The sequence below is a fragment of the Phyllopteryx taeniolatus genome, chromosome 2 (assembly GCF_024500385.1).
Source record: "Phyllopteryx taeniolatus isolate TA_2022b chromosome 2, UOR_Ptae_1.2, whole genome shotgun sequence".
NCBI classification, from domain to species: domain Eukaryota; kingdom Metazoa; phylum Chordata; class Actinopteri; order Syngnathiformes; family Syngnathidae; genus Phyllopteryx; species Phyllopteryx taeniolatus.
In genome coordinates, this window is record NC_084503.1 from 29,883,491 (window position 1) to 29,905,227 (window position 21,737).

Genomic DNA, 21,737 nt, shown 5'->3' on the forward strand with positions numbered 1-21,737 from the left:
TGGCTGACAAGTTTAACAAATGTGAAAAGAGCATGTGAAAAAAGGCTGGCTCATCTTTATTTGGAACGTATACATTGACAATTGTGTAAAGCTTGTTAAATATTGTAGCCTTTATAATTATATATCGGCCTTCTGGATCTGCTACTGTACTATTTATTGTAAAAAGTAGTCTTTTATGGACAAGTATTGAGATTCCTCTTTGTCTACAGTTATAAAAGGCCGAGATAACATGAGTGAAATTAGAGTCAATGAGGCATTTTTCTTCTGTCTTTGTAAGGTGAGTTTCTTGTAATAGGAGGAGGTCTGTTTTAAATGTAGTGGTATAATCCATAATCCTAATTCTCCTTGCCTGTGATCGTATGCCATTGACATTCCAAGACACAAATGTTAAGTGTGACATATAATGGGTGTGTGTATCATAATTTTAAATAGATTTGTTACTATGCATTCTTTGTTGTTGTTTTTATTACAGTTTTCGGGAGATTTTATGGTATTGTGTTGACAGATGTTATTGAGAGAGGGTGATAGAGATGCTATATTTAAGTACTGCAAAGCCAGGGTACATAGAAGGTTAATGAACAAACAGTGAACATAGGAAACAAACAGTGAGAAGGGGAAAATATGGTGTGTGGTTTGTGGTGCGCAAGAAGAGTTTTGAGGGATTTATGTATTTAGTGTGTGTGGAAACAAGCAGAGCAGGAAAGCAGAGAGGATTCATGCTGGTGGTATGCGTGATTCCGTTATTGTTTATCTAAGCAAAAGTGGAAAGAATGAAACTAAATACAATACACTTTTGACAATTCATAATGACAACAGCTCAAAAGAAGTACTTATCTAGAAGAGACAGGGCGTGACGTTGGCATAACGAAACAGTTGGCCGTCGACATATAGCTTGTTGACAACAAACCACGCTCGTATGCCTTTGTCGTGGTAATCCTTCAACAACGGGTAAAACATTTTACGCATTTCTTTGATTTCCTTAGGGAACTGGTCGTTTCCTTGGGGAATTGGTCGTTCATTCCAAATTCCAATTGCCTATGAAATAGATTAATTAATATTAATATTAATTAATATTCATCCCTAATGGGATGTAGGTGTGCTAATAGTGTTTGGAAACTTGTCAAATAATCGTCCAATAGGAGAAGATTCTGTTGAAAGACAGAATCTGTTCGATATGCAACCGTAGTACATCCAAGGATCGAGGTGATTAAAACAGATCTGTCTGGCCTCTTATGAGAATCCAATGGTGTTTAATGAATGAAACACAATTCTCAGGCTATCATTGCCATGGTCCACATCTTTGCTTGATCACCTCTTGAGGCTCAACTTCATGTAAACTCTATTCCGATGGAACTGCATGGTCCCAGAGCAGTTGATTTAAAATTCAGTGAAATGTATAATTCAGAATATCACTTTTTTTTTTTATTTACAAAAGAAAGATCTCTAAAGATTCACAAAATGTTGAGAGCAAGACCTATGCATATGTCGAGAGCTCAGCTCAGTTAGCATCCTAAAGATTAATTACAAAAGTATGTTTTGCATTTGTCAGTTATGTTTTTGATCTTTGCATTCCTGACATCCGTGCAGGCAGTGTGGGTTGTCTGCAGGTGTAAATATAAGTGTGAATGCTTGTTTGTCTATATGTGCACTACGATTGGCTGGCAACCAGTCTGGGGTGTACTCAGCCTCTCACCCAAAATCAGCTGGTATAGGCTCCACAGCTCACCCGTGAGTCTAAATGAGAATAAACGCTACAGAAAATAGATTGATCGATTCAGTGGTTTTATTAGTCGTGTCAGTTAAGAAGCTGAAAGTGTTACCTGAAATATTGGCTGTACAGTTAAGAAACGTTTTTATGATGATGACTGTAATTACAGACAGAAACATGGGATCATGGGACATTAATTCTTTGCTAACATGCTTTTGCTACCTTTTGCCATATGGCGACATCTTTGTCACAGATACAATTTCCAGCAAGATTTTATGTGTCATGCAATTAAACATACAGATGGCAAAGTTGGAATTTATGTACGTTCCCCACTCACACATACAAACTACTTAAAGATATACACCTATAAAGGGAAGCTTGTTTGGTGCAAGTCCATATAAAAGCTGCAGAAGCACGTAATGTCCAAGGCACTCCATCCATTCCCTCGCACAGAAGGGAATAGAGACTAGGTAAACAAAGTCATTACAGACAAATCTATTTCTGAAGAAAACAGAATCACATCATCAAACACAAGAAGAAGAAAAATATGATCCTGCAGCCCTTTGGGCCCCGGCGTGGCAATGATAGCCGACTGTGGCATTTGTCTTTATCAGTCCGCCTTGAGGGAGAATGTGGCCGGGAAAGTGTGAAAATAAAAGGGAATGAGAAAGACGGCAGAATCTGAAGAGCAGAAGATCTTCTTCACTCTTGGAAAAAAAAAAGAGAGACATCTGTGTGTGTGTTTGTGTGTGTGCCATACTCATCCGGCTTGGATATATAACTCTGTGATCGTTCCTCTTGCGTACGCATTTCTCTGTCGATACAATGAGGCTCTCAGACGGTCATCCTTTAAATAGTAAAGAATGAAAGGCTCGGTGGACAGCGAGCCCCACCGTCATCAGTCTCGGCTGGCTGACGCTTACGTAACTTCGTCAAAATGACACCGGTGACTTGAGCAGATTTCACTAACTTTGCAGAAACAACATTAGGGACAAATACAGTGTAAACTGCAGCTTTTGGAAGGGAGTACCTGTTTTAGTTATGGTCTCCAAATTATGTCACAATATCTTTAGTGTGAGTGCACCATGAATTCACAATATAATCAGAGATAATGAAGTGCACGTTGTTATTTGAAAATCAAGATATTCAATTCGACATCTGTACGTTGGTCAAACTTCGATTTGGTCATCTTTCAAAACTAAAGTTCCCATTGAGGTCAATTGTTCATTCTTTCCTTTTTCCATAGCGCACTTGTCCTTGTAAGTGTCGTGGGGAAATGTAGACTAGCCCAACTAACTTCGGGCGAGGAGCGGGGGGCACCCTGGACTGGTCGCCAGCCAATCGCAGATCACATATACAGTAGACAAACAACCATTCACAATCACATTCATGCCTAAGGACAATTTAGTGTCTTCAGTGAACCCACGCAAGCACAGGGAGAACATGCAGCCTCCACACAGGAAGGCATAAGGCCAAGATTCAAGCCACCATCCAGCCCTGAGGTCAATTGTATTTGGAATAATTAATTCTAGAATCAAAGCAACCACTCATATAATGTAAAATGTTAAACATAAGGCCTGCCACACACCGAGCAGTGCGACCTAAATCGGCTGAACTGTCGCGCAGTACGCTATGTTCGGCAATTAGTTTTCATGAGTGGCCACTTGTCACGGGTTTTGCTGTGATTTAATATTTTAATCGCCACTGATTTCAGTCATTGAATGGGGAAATCTATTATTGGCAAGAGCCTCCAGTCAAAATGTCCACACGATCTCTTTATTCTTGTCTGTTTCCTCTTCTTTGTAGTCATCCGCTCTTCATTGACAATGTTGCCATTTTTTAAGTTTGATAATAAAAAACAAAAAAACAAATACTGTATTGTGTATTCAATGTGGAGTCTCGAAACCCGATACAGGGTCGCAGGTTTTTCCATTGCAGCATGTCTATAGATGTGCAGTGCTCAATTGCTTGATGCGCAGTGACTAGTTGACAACTGTAGTTTTTCGCGATGATCCACTTCAGTTGCGTTTGGCAGCCTCCCTTTGTGTGCGGCGGGCCTAACTTGCTAACAAATCACACTACCTTTTCATTCCAAATGACACATATTTTGACAGTTAACCAGTCGGCACCGAGTACAAGCTATCTTACAGTATAAGTTTACGTCTTTACTGCATACCCTTCTTGCCAACAGCACAAACAAATGAGACTCATATGCTACCAGTCACAGAAGATTCCCAATGAAATAATTTGTCCACAAAAAGCTGCACAATACCAAAATACAGTGCCGTGAAAAAATATTGGCCCCCTTCTCAAATTCTTATATTTTTCCATAGTTTCCCCACTTTAATATTTAAGATCATCAAACAAAATATAAATATCAGAAAAATATAACCAATGTGAACTTAAAATGTTGTTCTTAAATTGTGATTTTATTTATTAAGGAAAAAAGAAAAACTTCAATTCAGAATCAGAATCATATTTATTTGCCAAGTATGTCCAAAAAACACACACGGAATTTGTCTCCGGTAGTTGGAGCCTGCTCTAGTACGACAACAGACAGTCAATTGACAGAGAACACTTTTGAGACGTAAAGACATTGACAAAAAAGAGTCACTGAGCAATAAAGGGTTGCTAGTTATCTGGTAATCCCGGCACATTTTAAAAAAAAACATTTTGACAATTGTGCAAAAAGATGCAGAGTCCTCTAGCACTTAGAGCAGTTCGAAAGACTAATATTGCAATAGTCCGGTGCAATGACCATTGTACAAAGGGCGCCGAGACTTCAAGCGAGTAGTGCGATAATCTGGGACAATATTGATTGTGCAGATGTTGCAGATACTCCTCAATCAGTGTGCAAATGGAGCAGATGCTACTCTGGCATGAGTGGCCAGTATTGGTCAACAACAGATATGCAAATATTGCAGCGTGGCGAGACTACTACAGTGAGTGCACGAGTAATGTATAATCACAGAAATGTGACAACAAACTCAAGTCAAAAAATTGGCAGCATGTTGTAATGGAATTGTAGGTTAGGAGTTTAAAAAGTTGATAGCAAGAGGGAAGAAGCTGTTGGAATGTCTGCTAGTTCTAGTTTGCATTGATCGGTAGCGCCTACCTGAGGGAAAGAGCTGGCAGAGCCGGTGACCGGGATGTGGAGGGTCTGAGAGGATTTTGCACACTATTGTCTTAGTTCTGGCAGCGTGCAAGTCCTCAAGGGTGGGTAGGGGGAACCGACAATCCTTTCAGAAGTTTTGATTGTCCGTTTCAGTCGGAGTTTGTCCTTTTTTGTAGCAGCACCAAACCAGACTGTGATGGAAGAACACAGGACTGATTCGATGAGCACTGTGTAGAACTGCCTCAGCAGCTCCTGTGGCAGGCTATGCTTTCTCAGAAGCCGCATGAAGTACAGCCTCTTCTGGGCCTTTTTGAGGACGGAGTTGATGTTGGTCGCCCACTTCAGGTCCTGAGAGACTGTAATTCCTAGGAACTTGAAGGTCTCGACGGTTGACACAAGGCAGCTGGACAACGTGAGGGGCAGCTGTGGCGAAGGATGCCTTCTGAAGTCCACGATCATCTCTACAGTCTTGAGCGTATTCAGCTCCAGGTTGTGTCGGCCGCACCACAGCTCCAGCCGCTCCACTTCCTGTCGATATGCAGACTCGTCACAGTCCTTGATGAGGCAGATGACAGTGGTCTGCAAACTTCTGCAAACTTCAGGAGTTTGACAGCCGGGTGCGCTGAGGTGCAGTCGTTCGTGTAGCGAGAGAAGAGCAGCGGAGAGAGGACACAACCTTTTTTTTTTTTTTTATTGTCATGAGCATTCATGCATGCATTCACACGAAATTTGTTCTCTGCATTTTAACCCATCTCAGTGAACACATACACGTTAGTGGAACACACTGGAGCAGAGGGCAGCTGAAGCATTTCGAGCATTTCGGGGTATCAGTGTCTTGCTCAAGGACACCAGAGCCGTGAGTCCGGGGGATGTTGGCGGATGGTCCAGTCGGGGTCTTGAACCTGGGTCCCCCACATTGGCAGGCGATGATCTTAACCATTGGGCTACGGCTGCCTTGGGGCGCCCCAGTGCTCCCTCTGCCTCACCTGCTGTGTCCTGCCCGTCAGGAAGCTGTGAATCCACTTGCAGATGGCAGGTGAGACGCTGAGCTGGAGAAGCTTGGATAAAAGGAGTTCAGGGATGATGGTGTTGAACGCTGAGCTGAAGTCCACGAACAGGATCCTCGCGTAGGTCCCTGCACTGTCGAGGTGTTCTAGGATGAAGTGCAGTCCCATATTGATTGCATCATCCGCAGACCTGTTCACTCGGTAGGCAAACTGCAGGGGGTCCAGCAGAGGACCTGTGACGCTCTTGAGGTGGTTCAGCATGAGATGTTCAAATGACTTCATGACCACAAATGTCAAGGCGACAGGCCTGTAGTCATTTAGACCCGAAATTGTAGGTTTCTTGGGGACTGGAATGATGGTGGAGCGTTTGAAACAGGTTGGTACTTCGCACAGTTCCAGAGATCTATTGAATAGTTACCTGGCCCTGTGTGAAAAAGTAATGGCCCACTAAACCTAATAACTGGTTGGGCCAGCTTCAGAAGCAACAACTGAAATCAAGCGTTTTCTATAATTGGCAATGAGTCTTTCACATCTCTGTGGAGATATTTTGGCCCACTCTTCCTTGCCGAATTGTTTTAATTCAGCAAAAATAGTATTCGAGCATGAAGGATCTTCTTAAGTTCGTGCCACCACATTTCAATCGGATTCAAGTCTGGACTTTCACTAGGCCACTCCAAAACCCTCATTTTGTTTTTTAAGCTATTCAGAAGTTGACTTTCTGGTTTGTTTTGGATCGTTATCCCGCTGCAGAACCCAAGTGTACTTCAGCTTGAGGTCACAAACTGATGGCTGAACATTCTCCTTCAGGATTTTCTGTTAAAGAACAGAATTCGTGGTTCCATCAATTACAGCAAGTCGTCCAGGCCCTGAAGGAAAAAAGCGGCCTAAGACCATCACACTACCACCACCATGTTTGACTGTTGGTATAATGTTCTTTTTCTGAAATGCTGTGCTACATTTACACCAGATGTAACGAGACACACACCTTCCAAAAAGCTCAACTTTCTTCTCATCAGTCCATATAATTGTCTCCCAAAAGTCAGATAATTGCTGTTCTCTTGGGGTAATCTTTGTAGGCCGGATACTCCTGGGAAGGTTCACCACTGTTCCATGTTTTCTCCATGTGAGGATAATGGCTTTCCCTATGGCAGTGATTCTCAACCAGTGTGCCAGGGCACATTAGTGCCGTGAGCGCTCTTCAGGTGTGCTGTGGGAAATTATCAAATTTTACTTAATTGCTCAAAAAGTTATTTATTTACAAGAAATAATGTATCTTTGTTCATCTATTTATGCCATTGAGGCATAGTGACAGACAGAACAGATAAATGCTCTTCTATTAGATGGCAAGAAGTACATACAGTAATTAATGTGTCCACTTTTTGTGACATTTTTGTTTGTTGGTGTGCTGTTAGATTTTTCAATTGTAAAATATATGTCTTGGCTCCATTAAGGTTGGAAATCACTGCCCTGTGTTTCGCTGGAATCCCAAAGCTTTAGAAACGGCTTTCTTTTGAGTATCTTAAACATTGAAGGTGGCTAACTATGAAAAAAATATAAGAACTTGAAAAGGTGGCCAATGCTTTTTCATGGCACTGTAAAAAATTATAACATTTAAAAGAAACACTGGACATAAGTACTGCAATGGTTACTCCATTAACTGTCAGTTGACATTATTCACTTTGCGTTTACAGAGGTGTGCTGATGGTTCATGTGATAATGATGACATAGGATGGTGGTTGGGTCAGCCCGGTGATCAGGTGGATAGTGCTTCTGGCTCACAGTTCTGAGGTTCATGGTTTGAATCTCTGCTCAGGTCTTCCTCTGTGGATGTTGCATAGTGCTTGCGTGGGTTTTCTCCGGGTAATCTGGCATTCTACCCCATTCCGAAAACATGCATGTTAGATTCATTGAAGACTCTAAATTGTACATATATGTGAATGTGAGTGTGATCAGTTGTTACTCTGTAAATGCCCTGCGACTGTTTGGCAAACATTCAACGGTGTATTGACCAAAACTGGGATAGGTTCAAGCTCTCCCGTGACCCTAATGGGGATAATCGGTATAGAAAATGCTGCAATTGGCTGGCAACCAAGTCAGGGTGTACCCCGCCTCCTGCCCAATGATAGCTGGGATAGGCTCCAGCACGCCCGCGACCCTAGTGAGGAGAAGCGGCTCAGAAAATGGATGGATGGATGGTATAGAAAATGGATGGATGGTGGCGGCTCAAATTGATCGCATTTGTCACCTCAGTTATCATCAAACTCCAAACTTTTGGGGCGTTCAAACCAAAAGGTACCAAGTAATTTAATCATATTCTATGATACAGTCTCTTCCTGTTCAATGATGTTGCCCTTTAATTACCTCTTGCATGAGACAAACAGGCGGCACGGTGGCCGACTGGTTAGAGCGTCAGCCTCACAGTTCTGAGGTGCGGGGTTCAATCCCCGTCCCCGCCTGTGTGGAGTTTGCATGTTCTCCCCGTGCCTGCGTGGGTTTTCTCCGGGCACTCCGGTTTCCTCCCACATCCCAAAAACATGCATGAATTGGAGACTCTAAATTGCCCGTAGGTATGACTGTGAGTGCGAATGGTTGTTTGTTCCTATGTGCCCTGCGATTGGCTGGCAACCAGTTCAGGGTGTACCCCGCCTCCTGCCCGATGACAGCTGGGATAGGCTCCAGCACCCCCGCGACCCTAGTGAGGAGAAGCGGCTCAGAAAATGGATGGATGGATGAGACAAACAGGAGCAATTGTTTCCTGTCATCATATGGCGCGCCTCTGATGGAGGCTCATCTCCAGAAAGGATCCCCTCTGTTTGCCCTCCATCTTGGCTTCACTGTATAAAGCCTTGACTGGCTGCCTTGAGACTCCATGCCAAGTCTTCGCAGATGCTTCATCATTTCCTCTTTCCGAAGCCAGCGATTTCTCTGTATTTTTTCTCCTCCCCCCTCCCTTATTATCTGGCCAGAGTGGGTATTCTTTGAAGGAGGCCTGTTTGTGCTATCGCCAGGCTCATAGCCATTCACTGGCTCGCCTGTTTTCTTTTCTTCTCCCTCTGTTCAGTTTGAATACTCGGGGGAAATTTGTCTGTGTCTCTGATATATATATATATATATATATATATATATATATATATATATATATAATTTTTCCTGCTGACCATTTTTTCTTTTTTTGCTTCCACTCATCAGTTTGCCCTTTGCTGTGACACCATAACTCACTTTTATGTGATTTTGCAAGAGAGCGTTGTCAAAAAAGCATTAATTAAAAACACAATTTACGCGTTAATATGCATAATCGTGTTTGTGTCCTGATCCCTAATGAAGATAATGCACCAAAAATACCCTTCATCAGAACCTCAACCGCAGAAGGCGGTGGTTAGCTCCAGTTTGCTTAATGCTGTGCCAATGTTGTTTGAGCGAAACAACCGCAATCGGCCATCTGTACTCAACGGAATGACTCAAAAGGAGTTCTGAAGTGGCTCTCACCACAAAGACAAAAAGCTTGACTTACGTTTCTGTTGTCTTTGAGAATTCTAACGGTTTTGGATGTCAGAAGTGACAAATCACCGTTAATCGCTAATCAGTAATGTAATTTTATCCCGTGTAGATAACCATGATCTTAACCCTTACTTACTGTTTGGGACATATTTGACCCGTTTTGATATTTGACTGCAATTAAAATACCCTAAATGTCTTTTTTTTAACCATGAAATTTAATGAACTTTCATAAAGTGACCCCAAAATACACCAAAATAAATATTTTAAAATATAATTATTTACAGCTGCTACAGAATTTGTTTAGTTGTTCAAATTCGACCCGTGTCTACTAAAATGGATTGTAGATATACTGTACCACTGTGTGTTAAATCAAGAAAAATTATGGTAATGGTGGGAATCTTGAAACTGTTAAACTGAGCATGCCATAAATGTGTAGTGTTTTCTCAGACAATGGTATCAGCGGTCAGGAGGTCAAGAGGGAACTTGAAACAGTCCAGAGAACTGCCTGTGTTCCCTCCAGATTTACACGTTCTCGCAGAAACACCCACCTGTTGGTCTTTGAAGGGTAATGGGGGAATATCCAAAATAGTGAACAGTAAAACAGCGTAAGAATGATCTGATCATGAATACTAACCATAAGGAACAGAAGTTAAACAGAGGTCAGAGGGGGGCCTTGACAGAGGCATGATGTGCACCTGTAAAACCAAGTACCTGCAAAAATAAATTTTCCCTTTTCTCCTTTGTATTTTGTGAACCTTTTCTGTTTCCTTCGCTTAGTTTATTTCAATGCATCACAGCAAACCACAAGATACACTGTATCTATCTTATGTTGAACAAGGCATACACAAATTAAACCTGAACAGACTTTTAAATCTGGGCAGATTTTAAGTCTCATCAAACTTAATTGCCATCCTCCACCCATCCATAGACAGCGTACGAAAAAATCGCCAATCTGTCTTGGATACCTGCTTCTGATTGGGGCTTATTTAGGCGCATTCACAAGTAGGAGTTCATCAAACTGCAAGCTCCTGGAATTTATGTAAAACTGCTGCTTCAAACCAGAATGGGTCTTTGAGACTTTTTTGCGTATCCTGTTATGATGGCCACTGAATTGTGTCGATTGATAAAACTACTGTCCCAATTTTTTGTATATCCAATTTCTAGTAAGACTTGAGATCACAACTTGGGTCAAAACATTGTAACTGTACTTTTTTTGTATGTCCTGGTATGACAGACATGTCCATACAATTTCAAGTCAAACAGTGATTCTGGTGTTCGGGGGTGGGCTTCTTCTTCTTCTTGTGTATGTCTTTTGGGGTGCTGTGTTGCAGACGCCTAAAATACTAAAATGTTCTCCAGCATACACATGCTTGTAAAACACAAATGGAGTTGTCAGGTATGTTGATGCTCATAAAAAGGGGATTCATTTATTGGTAAAATAATAATAATAAACAATGATTCCAAGAGGGCCTTCACACCTGCCAATACAATAAGTGTTGTGTTCAGTAAGACAGTTGTCTCTCAACATTCTCTACTTACCATTACGTCACTATCAAGCCAAGTAGGATCAAAGCTGATTCCTTCATTCTATCCAAGTCAGATCAGTTTCTCACCAAACCAAGCAATGCCGGAATGGCAGATTTGGTCCAAACCCAAGTCTAATAATCAACTAATAGGGGGATATTACCTTGAGTTTGATTACTGTGTTCACACCTGCCTGGAAAAACCGCACCAGGGAGAAAATGACTGAGCAAAAGTTTGGTTAAAACAGACTACACAGTCAAAGTCACTCATGATGCTTTCCCCTCTCTACTGTCCTCCTACCCTCCTGTTGAATTCCCACCCCCTACGCCGCTTCAGGTCAGAACATCTCGTTCCCCCCTGTGGCACTGTGGGTGACCGTCGGCCTCGCCGTGTGCCTGCTGGTCCTGCTCGTGGCGCTGGCCGCTGTCTGCCGCAGGAAGATCAAGGAGAGCTGTGAGGAGGCCAGGAGAGAAGGTAAGAAGGCCATTTGACACTGGCGGGCATTCTCACATCTCACTAATGATGTCGTACCACCAGCCGGATGTCAAAGTGTAATCCTCATAGGCTGAACAAAATGTGAACGCTTTCATTTTGGAAGCCAATATTTTCAAATGTGGCTCAGCAGTAACTGAAAGACTGTCTAAAGTAATAACCAGAGTTGCGTAGAGTACCCAAAAATTGTACTCAAGTAAAAGTACTTTTAGGCGGCATGGTGAACGACTGGTTAGCACATCTGGCTCAGAGTTCTGAGGATCTGGGTTCAAATCCGGCCTCACGTGTGTGGAGTTTACCTGTTATCCCCGGGTTTTCTCCGGGTACTCCGGTTTCCTCCCACATCCCAAAAACATGCATAGTAGGTTGATTGAAAACTCTAAATTGCTCGTAGGTGTGAATGTGAGTGCAAATGGTTGTTTGTTTATATGTGCCCTGCGATTGGCTGGCAACCAGTTCAGGGTGTACCCCGCCTCTTGCCCGAAGTCAGCTGAGTTAGGCTCCAGCACGCCCGCAAGCCTAGTGAGGATAAGCAGTATGGAAAATGGATGGAGAAAAGTACTTCTACTAATAATAATATAGAATAATATGACTCAAGCAGGCGGCACGGTGAACGACTGGTTAGAGCGTCAGCCTCACAGTTCTGAGGAGCGGGGTTCAATCCCCGGCCCCGCCTGTGTGGAGTTTGCATGTTCTCCCCGTGCCTGCGTGGGTTTTCTCCGGGCACTCCGGTTTCCTCCTACATCCCAAAAACATGCATGAATTGGAGACTCTAAATTGCCCGTAGGTGTGAATGTGAGTGCGAATGGTTGTTTGTTTGTATGTGCCCTGCGATTGGCTGCCCGATGATAGCTGAGATAGGCTCCAGCGCGCCCGTGACCCTAGTGAGGAGAAGCGGCTCAGAAAATGGATGGATGGATGGATGACTCAAGCAAAAGTAAAAATTAGCCCTCCAGATATTTGCTTGAGTAAGAGTAATGCAGAGCTCTGACGACGCAACCTTTCTCGTCGTTCATGACGGTTGCTATGTCAGATTACAAGACATGGTGTCATAAATTAGTTTTGTGTCTCGGACCATACGAGTGGCCACACTACAAGTATGACACCGACCAGACCCCGCCCAATCATTGGGTGCGGTCTGACAGCACAGGTCTTCGGGGAGGCGGAACAAGAAGAAAGAGCCCAAGCAGCATGGAAACAGTTTGTGGGGCATGCAGGACCGCAGGACACAAGTGCTGGAACCGCGGGATTAACCGGAGCTTGGCTCTGTATGAACGAGAGTATGGCATGCACTCCCGGTGTCCACGCTCTCAGCACTCAGAAGAAAAGAGAAAGCACAGAGATCAAGGAGTCACGGGCATTTGGGCTCTCCATCACACTATTAGTCAATGTCTAGCAACAATGCGTGTGATATGCCACGTACGGCATATCACACTAAGCGGTGAAACAAAAACAAATTCTGACACTCCAGATTTTTTTTTTCGTGGTCGTAAGGCGTCCAAGACGCCAGATCGGCAGTGTTTGATTATGTGACACTACATGGGGTAACGACGTTTGATTGGAGACTTACAACTCAACTCATCGGCCACGACAATCAACGTTTGCTTGCGACGTGTCTCTCGGGTCACAATTGGACTATATTTGTCTAGTCTGAGCTCAGCCTAAGTACCAGTGGAAAAATCTAGTAACTAGTGAGTAACTTTATAGTAATTTAACGTAACAACATCACTTTAAATCAATATTTGTTTTAACAAAATAACAAGCTAAGGTTCATTCACAATAAACTGTTTTAATTTAACTTTCTTTGTTTTCTACACCTGAAACCGCACTATAGAATCACAACGCAGTGATCATTGATTACAGTCAGGTCCATAAATATTGGGATATCGACATATTTCTCATATTTTTGGCTGTAACACCACCACAATGGATTTTAAATGAAACAAGATGTACTATAACTTCAGACTTTCAACTTTAATTAGCGGGTATTTACATCCAAATCAGGTGAACAGAGTAGGAATTACAACAGTTTGTATACATTATATTGCCTTGATGATATGATCTTAAGTGACATCCCCTTCTTAATCAATAGGGTTTAAAATGACATCGGTCCTCCTTTTACAGCTATGACAGCTTTAACTCTTCTGAAAAGGCTTTCCACAAGGTTCAAGAGTGTGTGTAGGGAATTTTTGACCATTCTTCTAGAAGTGCATTTGTTAGATCACACAGTGATGTTGGAGGAGAAGATCTGGCACTCAGTCTGCACTCTAATTCATCCCAAAGGTGTTCTATCAGGTTGGTGTCAGGACTCTGTGCAGGCCATTTAAATTCATCCACACCAAACTCTCTCATCCATGTCTTTATGAACCTTGATTTGTGCAGTGGTCCACAGCCATGTTGAAACAGGAAGGGGCCATCCCCAAACTGTTCCCACAAAGTGGGGAGCAATGAATTGTCCAAAAGTTCTTGGTATGCTGAATCCTTCAGATTTCCTTTCACTGGAACTAAGGAGACAATATTTTAGACAATTCCATGCTCCCAACTTTGTGGGAACAGTTCTTCCATTTCTAACATGATTGTGCACGATTGCGCAAAGCAAATTCCATAAAGACGTGGATGACAGAGTTTGGTGTGGATTAACTTGACTGGTCTGCACACAGTCCTGGCCTCAACCCGATAGAACACCTTTGGGATGAATTAAAGCGGAGACTGAGAGCCATGACTTCTCATCAAATATCAGCGTGTGTGACCTGACAAATGCACTTCTGGAAGAATGGTAAAAACTTCCTATAAACACACTCCTAAACCTTGTGGACAGCCTTCCCACAAGAGTTGAAGCTGTTACAGCCGACGTCGTATTGAACTCAATCCTGCTTTCGGTGCCTCCACCTCCTTCCCGCCCAACACAAAAGGGGCCACACAACCCCAAGAGCCCTTTGCTCACGGGAAGCAGTACATTTTATATTTCTCTCTTTCCATTCATTTGAGTCCATATGTTCTATGAAGCTATTTACTCTTCCCCCTCTGAGTCTATGTCACGTCCATATTTATTTTTAAACCTCTGGGCCTTGTTGCAGACACCGGCTGACCTTTATTTAAATGTCTCCTCCACTCTGAGCGGATGTGATGACAGTAGAGCAAGTGGCTTTGCAGCAGCTATCGCCAAATCACTACTTCTTTTTATTGTTAGGATGATCCTCGGACATATTGTCATGCTAATTATAGGAACCAACTAATGATATTTTGCCAGCCATCCCATATCACACTATGTATAAAAGGAGACAATTTATGCTTTTATTTCTAAATTTGAAACAGTAATTACATGTCCATGACTTGCTTTTGCAAAAAAATACCCATTTGAGGGGGTAGGTGCTATATGTAAAAACAATAAAAGTTTCCCTTGAAAGTGGCACCTGATGAAAAACGGCTCGCTCAATGACCCAATTTCAGAAATAATGGGGAAAAAAAACAATTGTGTTTTTTCATTTTAAACTTGATGAATGGGTACCCTAGATACCTAAATATTTGTGAAAATGCCTTTAAAAAAAAAAGTCCGTAACGTGTCCCCTCTAAGCACAACTACAAAAATTCCTTGACATAGCATCCTAGCATGTGTGTGTGCAAGTGTGTCACTCACCACAGTGGTGTCGTTACCCAACTCTACTGATTGTTCTTAAGCCAACAGCTAAAGCCGAATGTGTTTGCTCTCCTGGTGAGAGGGATGGATAGTATGTTAAGGGGTGACTATGGCTGTGATTGCATGTAAGTTTGTGTGTGTGTGTGTGTGTGTGCGTGCGTGCGTCCGCATGTGTGTGTGTGTGTATCCTATGACTGTGATTGCATGTGAGTGTGTGCGCGTGTGTGTGTCACAACGGGGCACCATTGCACTGAGCTTGATGGCCATACAGGCGCTCTCATCACAGCTTGTCCTTTGAGCTCGCCCTGGGCTGCTGATGAAGTGACTGCATTGTGCCTGCCACATTCCACTCATACCAGCTCCTCTTGTCTTTCCCCACAGCTGAAGAGGCCAAGGAACTAGAAGAAGAAGAGTCAAAGACAGGTCAGCAAATTCAAACCTGTTCACACACACACACACACACACACACACGCATGTGTGCGCGCGCAGGAACACACACACACAATAACGAAAGCACAATTACTAAAATATTCACTGTATGTTTGATGATATAAAAACAAATATTTGGGCAGGAATTGTTTTCTTCGCGTTATCGGCTTTTTAAAGTTTGACCTAATTAAAAAAACTGTATACAATAAACATGTACACACACACACACATAAAAACATTCAAGCATGCACAGTTACACACACATAAACACAGTAATAATTCTTTTGTCCTGGTCTTGTGAGACACTACACTCAGATAGTCTCTTTCTCACAGGAGTCCTGAAAAATTGCCACCTTTGCCATTTAAATACAGCCTAGCAAAGTGTGAACTTGCAACAAAGGGGTGCACTTTCACAAAAGAACAAGGGATCTCACAATCAAGATTATTAGATGCTGACAGCGTCAGGTGTGACGTACTGAATTTTTGTTGGACAGAGCTGGAGTTCTTGTTGGTGCCTTTCACACAGGTGGTTTTCGCAGAAGTAGGGCTACAAAGGTGTCGTCCTGCCTCCGTTTGGGGTCTCAAACTACTTCAGGATGTGAACATCAGGTCATATTATCAGTGTAAAAGGGGCTACCACATTGTCATCATGATACTAACCGCGGCAGAAAATTGCCAGGGCAACCTTACACACAGATGTCGTCCTGCCTTGATTAAGATCTTGAGACGACCTCTGAAGGCGAAAAATAACGCCTCGTCCCAGAGTTGCGTAACTTCCTACACCAGCATCAACCCACATACGTTACGGTTCTGATATTGCCTCCTTGTGCAAAAAATTGACAGGCAGACTTTGTGCTTCCGATCCAGGCTTTGGAAAATTTCCTTACACTCAAGACATTGTCCCACAATGGTTACGACTCTGATACTACCGCCAAAAGTGGAAAATAGCCCAATTGATGCAATAGTCAATGTTGCTTGTAGAAGACAACCAAGAAGATGAATTAGCCTGTGTGGCAATTGGACACTGAGGCAAAGATACTGAGCAGGTGGGCAGGTGTTAAGGCGACCCAACAGAAGCACTTACTGAATGTTAACTGTTTACTCAAGTGCCAGTGAATGCTGATGAAGCATGAATGCACATAAAAAATGAGACCTTCTCCAGGCACCAAGTCCAGCAGCCTGTTGGCATCATTCTTAGTCAAGTGTGTGTGTTTGTGTTTGTGTGTTGAATGGAAACAGATGCACACATTTAGAGACAACAACAAGCTGTTGAGGCCCTTGAAGTGCTCAGTGTTTTAAAGTTTTGCCTATCAATTTCATACTTTCATTGATACGTACAATGAGTGAAAACAATGATGAGACACGTTATGTAATGTCAACAGGGAAATTAAGAGACATTTTTAGGAGTTGATAGCAAGGCCAATCCTTCAAGCTCTATCTTTGTAGTTGGCAAGAAAATCAGGAGTAAATTCTACATTTTTACTTAGTTATGTGTCCAGAAATACCATGCATCCATCTATTTTCTCTACTGCTTATCTTGTTGAGGGTCACGGGGAGCTGGAGCCTATCCCAGCTGACTTCAAGCGAAAGACAGACTATACCCTGGATTGGTCGCTCGTCAGTTACAGGGCATGTCATCCAAATCATCCATTTTGTGTTCAGTATGTTCATCAAGTTTAGGGTCTCTCAGGCTCTAGGGTCTATCCCAAATAGCTTAGGGCAAAAGACCGACTACACCCTTGACTGGTTACTATTGTTCAAAGTTACAATTGACAGCCTATCTGCTTAAAAAAATATAATTATTCTGCCAAAGCAAGAACCCAATTGAATGCTATCCAATCTTAGATGTTTGAGGTATCTGAAGTTCAAATGACTATGTATACACCTGGTCAGAATCATCCTGATTTTAGAATAGAATACAGTCCACTCCTGCTATTTGCAGTGACAGTGACTGGGCCCAATCACAAATAGCGAAAATCAGCGAATAATTGACAGCTGAAAAAAACAACTTTTGAATAAGCGGGGATCTACCACCAATAAGCGTTTTCCATAAAAAATGGGAGTTGGTCCACCCACCCCAAAAAAATATATATATTTAAGACATTGGGGGAAAAAAATCTGCGAATAGGTGAGAGAGTCCGTGGGTGCCGAACCGCGAATATGCGGGGGTCCGCTGTTGTCCCGCAATTGGAAATTCCACTTTTACACCAGCAGTGTGAACAGGAACAGCACATAGTAGATCAGATAATTAATAAATAAATAAATAAATAATTAAAACTATCAACCTACATATGAAGCTACAACGTAAGTTAGACTGGAATTTGTCACAATTCAGATTGACAAGCTACAAAGCTTCTGGGAGAATATCCTTTAGACAGATGAGCTAAAACTGGAGCTTTTTGGCAAAGCACATCAACTCCATGTTCACGAATGCAAAAAGCATACCAAGAAAAGAACATTGCCCCTACTGTGAAACATGGAGGAGACTCGGTTGTGTTCTGGGGCTGCTTTGTTAAGTCTGGCTTCTGGTGTCTTCAATCTGTGCAGGGTACAATGATATCCCTAGACGATTAAGGCATTCAGGAGATAGATGTGCTGCGTAGTGTCAGAAAGCTTGGTTTCAACAGGATAGTAACCTAAAAAATACAGCTAAAAATACCCAAGAATGGCTAAGAGTAATGTTATGCTAACAATACTAACAATGTTCTGAAGTGGCCTTCTATGAGCACTGATTTATATCCTATTGAACATATGTGGAAGGAGCTGAAACATGCCCTCTAGAGTAGGCACACTTCAAACCTGAGACACGTAGTTGCTCACAAGGAGTAGGGCAAAATACTTGTTGACAGGTTCTGAAGTCTCATTGACAGTTAAAGAAATCATTGAATTGCAATTCCCAAACAATGTCTGATTTTCACTGGTTAATTTTCAGTAATTTTTCAGTTTCAGTGACCATTGAGGGTTTTTCTTGCATTAACAGAGAGTTACCAACAATTTTGTCCATGTGTGTATGTGAATCACTCCATTACCACAACCAATCAAATCAATAAACAACTTTATGGAAAAGTAGACTAAACTTGAGCAGCCTTGGTAAATGCCCATCACCATCCTTAGCAGTTCTCCCTCAAGCGTTAATCTCATTAGAGTCATTCATTTGACTCCTCCTTTAGTCTGATTGAATTATTTAGCCTTTCCCGCCAACAGTAAAGTTAATACCATGTGATTTTAATAAGCCGCGAGGTGACAGCAGTGGGGCAATGACTTTTTCTATTCTTTATTGCCTCCCTCATGAATGTTTTAGAGCGATCTGTGCAGCCAGGAGTGGGGTCAGCCATCCCACAACGAGCCGGTCTGAATATTTCAGCATGAGCGAAAAGGTTGTGGGGTGTGCGGGCGAAAAGAGCAACCAGATCACAGCGACAACTCAAAGCCGTCCTCGGCCTCGATCCCTCTCGTTATCATGCGGTTGTGGTTCAATCCAGGTGTACGTCGCGGGGCGGCGGCACTGGAGTAGGCGAGCTAATGGCTCTTGCCTTCTAAGATGGGCTCGTATAAGCACGCCAGACAAGCAGCTTTTGTTTTGCCATCTGGCTTCAATTGTGCTGACAAAGGCATAGGTTCCTGCCCGAGACAAAGACACCCAAAACAAGCTACACTTTAATGGCAACGATGGGGAGCCCACTTGTGTTAATCTTCATGAGCTGCCCAAAGGAGAGCAGAGCCTCCCCTTTCAAAGGCAGCCTGATTGGAACAATAAGCGGTTATAACTAGGAAGCAGGGCTCATTCATTTGCACTTGGGTGAGGTATTCCTTTGTTGCCTTTGTCGCTGTGGGAAATAATGTTGAACAGCAGAGCTCAAATTGTGGCTTCATTTTGCACATGTAAGCACCCTTACCACTGTGCAGTATCTCAGCATTGCTCTAGTCACCACATAAAGGGGGTACTATTTCTATTACCTGATCGGCCAGGGTTCGATACCAAAGAGGTTATGTAACCTACTACAATTCACTCATCGATCAAGTAAATACATGGCTAGAAATGACAATGAAATGAGAATGTTTTAATTGTTAGAGACCCCACATGATAAGGAAAAATAAGGTGTGTGCTTACTGCTCTCGAATTGTGTGGATTACTGGAAATTACCAACACAGCACATCACACACGACAATATCTGTCATAGTACCAAGACTGATCAGTGAGGGCAGCACAGGGAATTCTGACAGCTGAAAAATACTAAGGTAAAAAAGTAATAGTGGAAGGAGAAATAGAAGCTAGTTATCTTATTTGGTAATTGTGTGGTAGTTAAAAACTCTTTCTCCTTGTCATTTATATTGTGGTGAATGACTTGTGAGACACATTATTCAAACATTCCACACAATCCGGTTGCGTAGGTGTGACCAGGAACACCGTGAGCTTCAGATCGCTTCCTGGCTGTTGTTCCATTTCACATCACAATCATGGATTCCTCATCATTGACCACACATAAGGCTTTGTGAGCGGAAATGTTGAACAGGTTTAACATTCATGATTGTCGTTCCAGACCACTTTCCGAGCAGATCGGGGGAAAAAAAATCCCTCTTTACACATCCCACACCACAAAATAATTGCTAAGCACAATCTTTTAGAGACAATTCGGTCTTTGCTGACTTTGATCAGAAGATATGGGAACAATGGTCAAATTGGGCCCGATTGTCTGTACGTTTCCCCACATACTTGCAATTCGCTCTTCTCAGTACTCACAGATTTACTCTTTCACAATTTTGTTTTGGGAACCTGTCGTCGTTATTTGCTGAAAAACTCACCTATTTGCATTTTTTTGTCCATCCATCCATTTTCTGAGCCACTTCTCCTCACTAGGGTCACGGGCATTTTTTTTGTGTTCAGGCCAAAGTGCATCTAATATGAAGTTGTTGCTTTGGCGCCATCTTGTGACTTCTTGGTGTCAAGTCATTATCTTGAAGTGAAGAGAGAAGCTTAATTTATACAAGCCATAGCCCTATCTAATTGTACAGTATCATTTCAAATGTATCTTACAATATTACCCTAAGAAATTATTGCTTACAGATTATTTGATTTCAGAAAGATACAAAAGTGCATGTGTACATGGACATGTGGCAACCCATTATAAACTTAGCTCCTTCCCGACAAACAATGCTTGTCTCTCAGTCGAGATGCATCACTTCAACATAGTTCCTTGACTCAAACCTACTACTTTCCTTTTATATAGGGCTTTCGCGCAAAAATGTTTTTTTTCAGTCAACAGCTGGGGATAGATCACAGAAAAAACCTGGTGAATTTGTGAATAGTAGTAGAATTGTACCCCAGCATACGGGAGAAAGACAAACTCTTCTATGCTTGTACAACTTGCATCACATGCAAGCCCACTAGTGAACCTCCCCCTCGACATGTGAAGCAGCACTAGTATAGACAGCCAAGTACTTGTGTTCCTTCTTTGTGTACGACATACAGCCTCCCCGCCTCCTCTCTGCAGCGTTCCGTAATCTGAGCATGATATGCTGTTTAGAGGGCGCTGCAGTCATGCAAGTGCTGCTCCTGTCAGCGGAAGGCTTCGGTTTGTGTTGCACGAGGCCCCCCTCTGTCTCCCTAAATCCTGGACTCAGAGGCATCATGGGGCCTAGAAGAGGGATTATTTAGTGACCAATTTATTCATGGCCTAAGAATTGTTGGAATGATGAAAAGGGAGGTCTTTGAGAAGATTTTCCTCTTGAACATGTCCATTAGCTGCTGTTAAACATCCATTTTCCATGCTACTCATCATCGAGGGCAGGGGTGTCCAAACCTTTTGCAAAGAGGGACAGATTTGGTGAGGTGAAAATGTGGGGGGTCGACCATTTAGCCTGACATTCTTTTTTACATGGAACACCCATAAATCTAAAAAAAATTGTAGCAAATCAGTCTGCCTTTCATATTTGACTTTTTTATTTAAATTTCAAGATTCTTAAACATGTATTTTGGTTCATTTGAAACATGACACATCATTGGCAATTAAATGTTCACTGAACTTTTAAAGTTCAAAAACAGGGAAATAAGTAACAGTATTCACCAGTGCAAATTACATTTCAAACATGAAATGGCACCACTGGCAATTAAATGTTCTCTGAACCTTTTAATTCAATAACAGGGAAATATGGGAAAAAAATCATATTGACCACTGCAGGGTTCATTTGAAAAATGGCATATCGTTGAAAATAAATGTTCAATGAACTTTTAAAGTTCCAAAACAGGGAAATAAGTCATCTTATTCAGAAGTGGGTTTAATCCTAATAAAACTAAATTAATACACTCAGATTTTTATATTAGTCATT

At 42.3% G+C, this 21,737-nt stretch overlaps 1 protein-coding gene across 4 annotated transcripts in view; it reads left to right on the forward strand.

Annotated features, from left to right (window-relative positions):
- The window catches only part of cd276 (CD276 molecule), a 143,076-nt gene that overhangs the window by 83,182 nt on the left and 38,157 nt on the right, over nucleotides 1–21,737 (forward strand). For 3 of the 4 annotated variants that reach the window (XR_009787410.1, XM_061765674.1, XM_061765673.1), the window contains exons 5-6: nucleotides 11,189–11,326; nucleotides 15,363–15,404. Coding sequence is in view for 2 of the 4 variants with exons in the window: in XM_061765674.1 (XP_061621658.1) it covers nucleotides 11,189–11,326; nucleotides 15,363–15,404 (180 nt within the window). In the remaining 2 variants the exon portion in view is untranslated. Of the gene's footprint in view, nucleotides 1–11,188; nucleotides 11,327–15,362; nucleotides 15,405–21,737 lie in introns of those variants that run through there. The other variant, XR_009787411.1, reaches the window with a different exon arrangement.